The sequence below is a fragment of the Egretta garzetta genome, unplaced genomic scaffold (genome assembly GCF_000687185.1).
Source record: "Egretta garzetta isolate BGI_Z169 unplaced genomic scaffold, ASM68718v1 scaffold265, whole genome shotgun sequence".
NCBI lineage: Eukaryota > Metazoa > Chordata > Aves > Pelecaniformes > Ardeidae > Egretta > Egretta garzetta.
In genome coordinates, this window is record NW_009259789.1 from 164,534 (window position 1) to 174,869 (window position 10,336).

The 10,336-nt window shown below is 50.9% G+C and overlaps 2 protein-coding genes across 12 annotated transcripts in view; both read right to left on the minus strand.

Annotated features, from left to right (window-relative positions):
- Positions 1-4,609, minus strand: part of UBOX5 (U-box domain containing 5) — a 9,169-nt gene extending 4,560 nt beyond the window's left edge. Inside the window, exons 1-2 of the mRNA XM_009639549.2 lie at positions 4,527-4,609; positions 1,213-2,395 (exon numbers count right to left, since the gene is read on the minus strand). Coding sequence (XP_009637844.1) covers positions 1,213-2,395; positions 4,527-4,580 — 1,237 coding nt within the window. The 5' untranslated portion in view covers positions 4,581-4,609. The remainder of the gene's footprint in view (positions 1-1,212; positions 2,396-4,526) is intronic.
- Positions 4,539-10,336, minus strand: part of FASTKD5 (FAST kinase domains 5) — an 11,517-nt gene continuing 5,719 nt past the window's right edge. For 9 of the 11 annotated variants that reach the window (XM_035895043.1, XM_035895041.1, XM_035895040.1 and 6 more), the window contains one exon: positions 8,852-10,336. In XM_035895043.1, the coding sequence (XP_035750936.1) occupies positions 9,246-10,336 (1,091 nt within the window). In that variant the 3' untranslated portion in view covers positions 8,852-9,245. The other 2 variants (XM_035895045.1, XM_035895044.1) reach the window with 2 other exon arrangements.

Consider the following 10,336-nt stretch of genomic DNA (forward strand, 5'->3'; position numbering starts at 1 on the left):
TGCCGGACCCCGCGCCCCCACGCCCGGCGCCCGGCGGATCTGCCGCAGCACTGCCTCGGCTGCCTGCTGAGGAGCTGTGGCACGGCTGGGGACCGAAGTGGGGGAAAGCACTCGGCTTTCCAGGGAATTTATCTCAGGGCTGCAGGTCTGGGCTGCTTTCTCTGCCTCCTGGAGCTTATGCTACCGGTGCTGCTACCAGATCTCTGAGAAAAGCAAGGATGAAAGGAAACCAGCGCCCATTCCTTCCCCTGTAGACACAAGTCACACCCTGTGGCTAATGTCCCCACCTGGTTTTCTGCTTTAACTACCTGCAAACCCTGGGCAAGTCTCTCCCAGCCTGTGCCGTCCTCTCTCCGAAGGCAGCACTGCCTGCAATTCCCTGGCTGCCGTTTGTTCCAAGCCCTTGCGCTGCTGCACTAAGATTGGCGAGGACCGGAGGCTGTGCAGCGATGCGCTCCCCAAGCTCAGCCTCTGCCACAGCAAGAGCAGCCCCGTCAGAAGGCCAGGAGCCAGCCTGTCCTGGGGACACAATCTGTTTGGTGACACCGAGCGTGTGGGGAACCAGCTGCACCAAGAGCCCAGACTGGCAGTGCCTGGCCAGGGAAATCCGTGAGCAGGATTAGTGCCCCATTCCCACTTTCCTCCCCACCTCACTCCTCGTGCTAAGATCCACACCAGCCAGGACTCCCTGTGCCATCATCACTGCCCCACCAGACATTTTTTTTCCTGTCGTTGCATGTTTTCTTCCTGATGCAAGAACATATTGGATGGCTGGGATAACAAATCACCCATGATAAAGAAACTTCAAACCAGCACACTGCGAGAAAAACGTTGCCTCCACATGGACAGTGGCTTGAAAACAAGGAGGAGAAAGGAAAAACAAACTAAAAGGGAAACACGGCGACCTGAGCAAATGAGAGGGCTGTGAAACAGACTGCACAGGTAACACGACGAGAACGACGGGCCTAGAGGTGAGGAAAAGTGAAATGGAATGGGAGCAAACAACCATCCGGGATGGCAGGTGGTGCTGAGGAGAGGGGAGGTGAAGGAGGTGATGACCTGACTCCCACGACACCTATCAACAGCAAAATACAACGGCCTTAAAGCTTTCCAGAGGGATGGGAATCTGTACTGGAGCCTCCCGACTTGAAAACCTGGCCCGGGGCTGTCAGGACACTCAAGAAACACAAGTGACTTAGGGAGCCACGGTACCTGTCGAACAGTCCATTTGGATCAAATGAGAGTCACTGTCAGTTTTCATTTTTTTAGCACTGTTCTCTGAGGTAGACGTGACAAGTAAGTTTGTAGAAGAAAAATACGGTGGCTGCACGGAGCTCTGATCCATACAGTCTATTTTCCTTTTCAGAGAAGACATTGTTATGGAAGAAGGTACGAGCATTTCCGAGGCATGAGCTCTCCCGAGCAGGTTGGTGCCAGGGATGCTGTGCTGTAGGAGGAAGTGGTCTATCCTGGCCTTGAGGGTAGGGTGAGGTAGGGGCTGTGAGTGCTGGCTGAAGGCCACCCCAGTGAAAGGATCGCTGGGGACCCTGCCCCAAGACGCCTCACTCCGGTTGCATTTTTCCAAGGTGGTCTGGTCGATCACCTTCCCGGAGGGCAGGAGCATGGGGAAGGTCATGATCTCCAGAGTGATGGGGTCCAGGAATTCTTCGGGGATGTCTTGGACGACGTCCACCAGCTTGCAGAGGGTCTGCTGCTCGCTGTCGTTGGTGCTGAAGGGCACGCAGTCGCTCTCCATTGGCGTCCAGAGCTCTGGCTTGAGGCTGCTGACATCCTGGGCGAAGAACTGGGAGGCCACTTGAAAGACACCCTCAATCACCTCCTGCGGGCACGATTTGGCAGGCTGTCCCCACACCTCCAGCCTCTTAATGCAAGGCAGGCCGCCTCCGGCCACGTGGGTGATGCAGATTTTCAAGTGCGACACGTTGCTCAGCGAGGCAGGCCCTTTGTTCCAGAGGTCTTGAGATGCAGAGCCGGGGTAGGAGAAGACGTTTTCCATCTGATGGAAGGGAGGCCTCGGCTTGAAGCCTCTGTGGCCGAACGTCACTTTGCTTTGATTTTTTAAGACAGCTTTGCCCACCAGTGTGAAAGTGTCTTTGTCCGACACAGGCTGACCGGCCAGACCTGAGACCTGACCCTCAGGGCTCTGCCAAGAGGTTTTATTGCATGAGGTAGAGGTGTAAACTTCGAGCCCGGAGAAGGTTTGGTATCCCCCAGATGAGATGTCAATATTGATCCTGCAGAGCTCGACGTTGAAGGGAAAAGAGATCGTGACGTGGACAGGAGGTTTGATAAAGTATTCGCTGCGGAAACCACGATTTCTCCTGGCAAGGTCTTCAGAGATCAGATTCTCCACTTCGTAACCATCAGCAGAAATCTGTGTTTCAGGAGAAAACTGGATTTAATTTGAAGCAAGACAATAAAAGGAAACTATTTTCACAAGCACTTATGTAGATTCCCAAGATGCCATCAACCAGGAACCAAGGCTGCGGTTTCACGTGCAGCTGAGCCAACACAGAAGATCCCTGCTGCTGAGGCAGAGCAGACCCGCTCCCACCCTCCTCCAGCTACGTGGTCCCATCCACTCTCCCCTGCGCCATTTGCAGAACTGATTTAACTGCTAAAGGAGTGGAAAAGTATGGATGGTTTGCGGTTCTGCCTGGGTCGGTGAACTACATCAAGTGGGAGAGCGTGGCTGGGAGCAGAGCATGTGTGCGTGGTGGAGATGGGAGTCTCTACGTGGTGAAACGTTATGTCAGCCCATCCTGCCATGTGGAAACATACCCCGAATCACCCAGTTAAAGGATTCCAGAGAAACCTCCGGAGGTCAGGCAGCCCACTGCCTTCTCCTGCTCTGGGATCAACCCTACTCATCCCTGAGGGAGATCCGTCTGACTGGGCTGGGTCCCAAGCCATGCCCCCTAGAAGATGCAATCCCCCCCCTCTGGTCTGCTCCTGGACAGGCTGGCTCTAACCATTCCCTCTCCTGGAAGCCCTGGGGCCTAAGAAGTCTGTAGCACTTGCTAAATGAACGGGTAACAGCAAGGAATATCTCTTTATTCCACCTGCTTAATATGGTCACTCTATACCCTCCTGATGACAATTCCACCAAACCGCAGTGGGTGGCTGGGGCTCTCAGCACACCACCGGATGGGCAGTCACACTCATACTGCTATTTGTACAGCACAATGTTTACAAATCCAAGGCTGTCTTGGATTTTGGGGTGTGAGTTGGCAGGAAGACTTACAATTAAATGGCTTTGAATTAAAGCTAGTTAGTGTCTACGAGATTCTGATGATGCCGGGTGAAAACTTCAGCAGAATCACGGAATCGTTTAGGTTGGAAAAGACCTTTAAGATCATCAGGTCTGTTCCCCTACCCCTGCCATCCCACCACTAAACCCTGGCCCTCAGCACTGCCTCTGCCCGGCTGTTAAATCCCCCCAGGGATGGGGACTCGACTTCTTCCCTGGGCAGCCCCTTCCAGTGCCTGACAGCTCTTTGGGGAAGGAATTGTTCCCCATGGCCAACCTCACCCTGCCCTGGCACAACTTGAGGCTGTTTCCTCTTGTCCTAACTTGCAGTACTTGCAGAGTACAGTAAATTCAGCAAACGTTGTCAAGAGCTGAGTATTCTACTGGACAAAGAGAAAGCTCTAATACTACAGGGAAAAAGGTATCTCAAGTCAAATCACGCACACCCATAAGCACGTAACATTGTCTTGTGACGAGATCCTTCAAAATCAGGGCTTCTTCCTTGCAACAATTAGCGCGTGCCACATTAGAGCAGTCATAGGAGGTTATAACTAGCAGAGGCTGACCACAGCATAGACAGGACAAACCAAATTTTGAACAGTAACTTCTGGGAAATCTCTCAATACCGATTTTGCAAAGTACTGAGCCTTCAGCTCCGCTTTATCTTCAGGTGAGCTGCAGATCCCATGCACCCAGACATGGGTTCCTTTAGTGCTCGCACATCAATGAGTCGCTTAAGCACAAAAGGGGAAGGGGATCCAGGAGGACAGATTCCCCAGCATCAGTTCAGAAAACCTCCTTGCTGGGAATGACAAGAGACTGGTGAGCTTGGAAGAGAAAGCTGTGAGCAAACCCACCCAATTCACAACCCACCCACATCACTGGAAAATGATTTTAATTGACAAAAATGCTCTCAGCTCTGCAGACTGAAGAGCCTACACCTTACCTCGGTTGGGACGGCATCTGTCCTCAAAGCTTCTGTTGCCACTGGACATACACAGCCTCCCGTGTTAAAATCCCTCTCTGAACCAGCCAGACCATACAAAATGATGGGAGTTTGCTGCGAGTTGCCTTTGCTTTGTTTTCTCAGTGTAGCCTGGCATGGCCAGCCAAAAATCAGCCTTCCAGAAACACTGCTAATTATCACAGATGAGCAGCGAACAAGCCCTCCCCAGCCCCAACCAGTCCAGCATGCCCCTTCCACCTAACCCCTCCATCCCTCCAGCTCCCTAACCCCCCCACATCGTTATTTTACCTTGTTGCAGTGAATTCTTGGCTTGAACTGTGGGAGACAGACGTTTATTACCATCTTGGCAGCTGGAGAGAGCTCACTTTCTGAGCATCAGATTCAGCTTGTAAAAAAGAAAAGGCAAAATAAAGTGAACATCAGCAAACAGCGAAAGGATCTCTTGTGTCGGAACCTGTATGAATTACAAGCTCAGTAGTTCCTAAAATGCAGCTCAAATTTGAGTCCAGGAGGTGAAGCCAATATAAACCCAGATGACCGGGGCGGGGGAGAGACGGGATCGAGAGAAAAAACTGCATTAATATTTATTAGTGAACCCCTAGAGAAAATGGCTATTTTAACTTAAAACGTCTTACCTATGGATAGACTAGCAACTAGATCTTAAAGTTATCAAAGATGCAGGAGGTTTTGTAGCTACAGCAAAGCACCAGAATATCACATGAGGTTGTCAGAGGAATTGGTGTGAGCTCTCCCGCAGCCTCCGTCGGTCCTGGAGGACACGGGCTGCGCTGTGATCCGACCGGGACATTCAGCACCGCAGCCCCTCAGCGCTGCGAGGCGGAAAGAGCCGGTGTCCGTTCCCACCGCCTGGCCTTGAACTGTGTGGTTTGCCCCCCGGTTCCCCCCGCACGCCACCTCTATCTGCTGCCTTCAGCAGTTTGAGGCAGGACCTGCCCGCGCTCTTGGACGACACCCAACACAGCAAAGCTCAGACGGGGCCTCTCGGGATGAGGGTAACATCGGCCAGCACTAACGCAGCGCTACTGCAAAGAGAAATGTTTCTCGAGGGCTTCGGGAGCTTCAGATGTAAGCTAAGTTTAAACACAAATATTAATAATCGGTATTTAATAGCTCCAAGGGAGCAGAGGGCATTTAATAGCTCTAAGGGAGATTATCTGTGTTCTGAACGCCGACCCACCTGATTCTTCTGACGATGTTCATTAAAGACACTCAAGTGAATGCACCATCTTTTCCATTCAAAAAAATGAGACTCAAATTGGTTATATCAGATCCCTTTTAAGAATGAAATTATCTGCGAGTTAAGAGCTCTAACCTTACGTTAACCTTAGTTTTAATATGTCATTGCCTTGGGCGACCCTGCAAATCAGGAACCCACTGCTTCCTTCAAGAACAAGCAGCCCTTTAATGATTTTCAGCTGAAGCTGTTAGTTCAGCCAAAATGAAATTGGCCTTCTGGGGGCACGTCGGTCCGGCCGCTGAAACGCAGAGCGTTAACGAGCTGGGTTTGCCTGCCTGCTGAGCATGCGGGAGCAGTCCGGTCCGCGTGCGATCGAGCGCAACAGAAATGTGGTATCCGAGGTAAAAATCCAACATATAAAATTCAACACCATAGAAGCCAAGCCTGCAGAGAGCAGAGCTTGAAGACTGTGATGCCAATGCTTGACCGAAGCAGGTGTGAACCTAAGAAGAGCCGGAGCGGGCCAGAGGAGCACCCCGTCTAGCCCAATATTTGGTCCAACAGCCACCAGGAACAATTCCGGCTCCTCAACAGGGAACACAGGAACAGGGCAAGCACAAACAAATGCTCCACCAATATTAGTCATTGATGTGTGAGTGCTAAGGGAACCCATGTCTGGGTGCATGGGATCTGCAGCTCACGTGAAGATGAAGTGCTTGAGGTAGTGGAGGCCCCATCCCTGGGAACATTCCAGGCCAGGCTGGACGGGGCTGTGAGCAACCTGATGTGGTTAAAGGTGTCCCTGCTCCTGCAGGGGGGTTGGGCTGGGTGACCTCTAGGGGTCCCTTCCAACCCAAAACATTCTGTGATTCTATGATTCTAGTTTCCTGGCTTTCTGAGCCTGACAGGCTTCCAACAACTGTTCAAACAGGCTTTCGAACTTGTCCTGCCTTTGGCACCCACATCTGGTGGGACTAAGATTGCCGGGTTAACTACAGGCTGTGCGACAAACCTACAGCTTTTGGTTCATTTTGAACCTATCGCTGGTCCTACAAAAAATGGCAAATCAACTCTCTTCGATCACTTTCTTGGAATAACTCAAGATTTGCCCTCTCTTCTATTTCTCCTCACATCTCTTTTTTCTTTTTTTTTTTCCTGGGCTGAAGACTTCTCCATATCTCTTCCCACCTGACCAGACTGGTGAATTCGCATTAGGCAAGCCTCGGTGAGACCTTCCCCGAAAGAAGGCGAGTGAGAAGAAGCACCTTCACCTCTGCATCCCTGCAAACCCATGGCTTTAAGAACTCACTTCTCATGAGCCACTGCCTACTGAGATCCAGCCTACGGCCAACACCAAGTCCTCCCATGGAGCTTGCCATGTGTGACCTCCTCTTCCGCAGCGCTGCCTCATGCCAGGCAAATCATGGATGGTCACAAGCCATTCCTCAGGGCAGCCTCACGTCTTCTTCCAAGCCTAAGGCTGTTACTGAGGTTGCATCCTAAATCTACCCTTTTCTACCAGACCCTTAATATTCTGTGGCAATTAGCTCTGCTTAATTACAATCAATTTATTCTCTCCTTGTTCTGCAGCGTGAGGAGCTATGTATGTATATACAGGTGTATTTTATAGGATCCTCCCCTACCCGTTTGTGATCCTGACAGACTTAAACAACTCGGACTAACTTTTCCAGGTTCAGCATCCCAGTAGGAAAATGCATTATTTTGCATGTCCAAGTCACTGCTCTCCCTTCTTCTGAAAAGCTCTGCTACACTCTTGCTTCACAGCAAAAGTTGGCCACTGAGTTGATTTTAGCCAGGGCTGTGGTTTTTTTCTTTTTACTCTTCCCACGAAAATGCAACTCAGAAGACAGTGAAGATGAAGGGACAGGTTACATGGAATGAGATTAGGACTAAGCTTCTGTGTAAAGAAGGGAAGCAAGAAGGGGCTGGACACGCAGTGATGGGAAGGTAAAGGGCCCGGCTGAGGCCAGGGAATCAGCAGGGACAGGCAAATGCAGGTGAGAGAACAGATCCGAGGAGCCAGGATCAGATGGGGACAGTGAGGCCAGGACCCCTCTGGCAAAGAGCATGGGCTGAAGCAAGAGCTGGGTAAATGCAGACTGTAAAAAAACTCTGGGAAAAGAACAGGATGGGGCAGTGGATGTTGTTTCCCATGGCTGCTGCTGCCATTACGCCCCAAACTTGCGTGGAGGTCTCCTGTGCTAGCGATGACCCAGGTGGCCGCAGCACGGAGGAGGTTCTGCATTTACAAACACTTTAAAAATAAGACACCCACAAAACTGCATTACTAAAGCCATTGCTCGTCAAAACAAACGACTCAAAGACCACAAAGGACTCAAAGCCTATGAAGCGCCATCAGGATGTCACACAACTGTCCCCTCTCTCGGGTGTGTGCCTTCCCTAAGGTGAATGAAGATCTTTCGACTGAGGCAGTGAAATGCAGACCTGAAGGACTGTACCCTGTACTTCTCTATGCCAGCAAGATCCTCTATGGTCTTTGACAGGTCATTTAAAACCAGGCTTTCTGGAGCTATATCACCAAGTGCCTTCCTGGTGCCCTACGTACGACTAGGGAGCTGCTGCAGTAAGGAACGTGGAGAACAAATGAAAGTGCTCCGTAACGCTGAGTATTTGAGGGAGAGAAAAAAAAAACAACCCAGACATTTTAAACCAGGCAGGCAAAAAAAGCTCATATACAGCATCTGTCTTGGGACAGCAACCTGCTTACTGCCACCTCTCTTCCCCATCCTCCACGTCAGTACGCCTTGAAAAGCCACACTGCAAAACAGCCAGAACAGCTCGGCTGCCTTTGCCGTGGGAATGGGAGTTTCTCCTGCTGCTCCATGTGAAATAATCCCTGCAGCTCTGGCCAGATGCAGAGCCTGCCCCACGCACCTCAGGAAACATCCTCTCAGAGAGAACCACCACCTGAAAGCTCAAGAAGAAGCCAGCAACTCTGTCCTCAGAACAGCGCGTGGAAATTGGGACACCGGGCCCCATCCTGAGCGAGAAAAAAACCCACGGAGCCACGCGACGGAGGGTGAAACCAGCTGCCTCCAGAGCAGATGCTCCACACAGCTAGAGTTTGCGCTCTGGTTTGCACAGGATTCATCGTCACTCAGGCAGGGGAATTGCCTCGAGGTGGATTTGTGGGCCCCGTTTCACAGCAGACGTTATCAACCGGGTCATCAGGACCTCTCTGCCAGGCAATGCTGATTGCTGAGCAAGAAATTAATCTCTCAGGGTGAGAGCACCCCAACCCTCAGCCCCAGCTTCCATCTCACCGCTCAGCTCTCACGGTCTGTCCTGCTCAGTCACAGCTCCTAAAGCAGAAATTCTGCCTGCACATCCACCAGCCCCAGCTCGACGGTGATGGAAACTGTAAGGAAATATGTATGTGTGTTCCTGGCACCCAGGTTGGCTTCATGACTAAAAAACAATCACCCCAATTCTGTACCAAATATCACAATAGCATTGATACCGTTCTGCTCTCAGAGTCACCAAATCCATCCACTTTCATTTAGAGAAAAAAGCGATCACGGAGGAAAACAAATAGGACAGTAGTTTTTATTTTGTCATGGAAGCATTTGAGGATCTATGTACAAAAGGCAAGCGCGGGACACATGACTGTCAGCAAAGCAGAACTGGCTAACTTAGCAAGGCAGACCTGAGCACACAAAGCACCTGCCAAAAACTTAACGGACACTCCGAGACCATTTTAATCAGTAATCAGAAAGAGAGATGCATCTGGGAGGCTGCGTCAGCCTCTGAGCCAGCAGCACACCAGACTAGCCAGCCTTGCTGAGCAGCGCTGGGTCGAACACTTTGTAATGGAGGTAGCTCAGTTTCTCCAAACGAGTGCGTTTGAGCAGAGGAAACCATTCCCAAAAGGGAAACTCAACCACCACATACCCCAGCTGCTGCAGCTGCCGCCGTTTCAGACGGTGCAGCCCCAAGAGCCGCTTGGAGCAGTAGCAGTAGTGGTTTCGGTTGGACACCTGAATAGCCAGTTTCACCCCCCGAGGCTGCCGATTCAGTGTAAGAGATGGAGGGGGTTTAAGAACGAGCCCTGATTTAGGCTCAGCTTGCACTCTGGTATCTGCAATGAGAGCTCCACCTGAAAGTGCAGCACGATCCCCCGCACATGGTGTTTGTGCTTCTCCCCCTCTATCCTGACCAGGAGTCCTGGCTTCATTTCCCACTTCCATGGGAGACTGGCTGTTAGATCTCCCTTTTATAAGCTGAGTCATTAGGTCATCCGTTAGACTAACTCCGATGTCTCTTAGTTTCTTATCTGCAGCAAGGTCTTTTACGTTGAAAGGGATGGGGCGTCCATCCATGGCCAGGTGAACCTCCAGATCACTCGATCTCGTGTGAGGCAGGATCATGTGGTTCTTCACATACTCGGGGCCACCTAACATGCTCTCGAGAAGAGAGGTGGCTTCCACTATTTCAGGCCTGACATAGATTTCCTGCTCTGCAAAATTCAAAACCATCTCGGTAATCTCTTGATAAAGCTGAGGTGGAAGGCGGCTGCCTTGGTAGCTTGGGCACTCAATTTCAACACTCTTACCAAGGGTGAACAGGTCCTTTTTGAGCTCATATTTACTACCTCTCGTTTTCTGGACAAACTCATGCCTCAGAGCATAGTCTATCAGCTCCTCTGGGTAACGTTTGACAAATGCCAGGCCAAGCAAACCAGTAAGGAGATGCTCTGGAAACTTCCTAAATTCATGGAGTTTTCTATGCATCTGCTCTATCAGGCTGGAGTAAAACTCTTCCTCATTTGGAGGTTCATAGTCCAGGCATCCAAACGACCACAAGAACTTGGCAGCATCTTTGCATCGGCAGTAAGCCACCTTAGAAGGCAAAGCCGTGG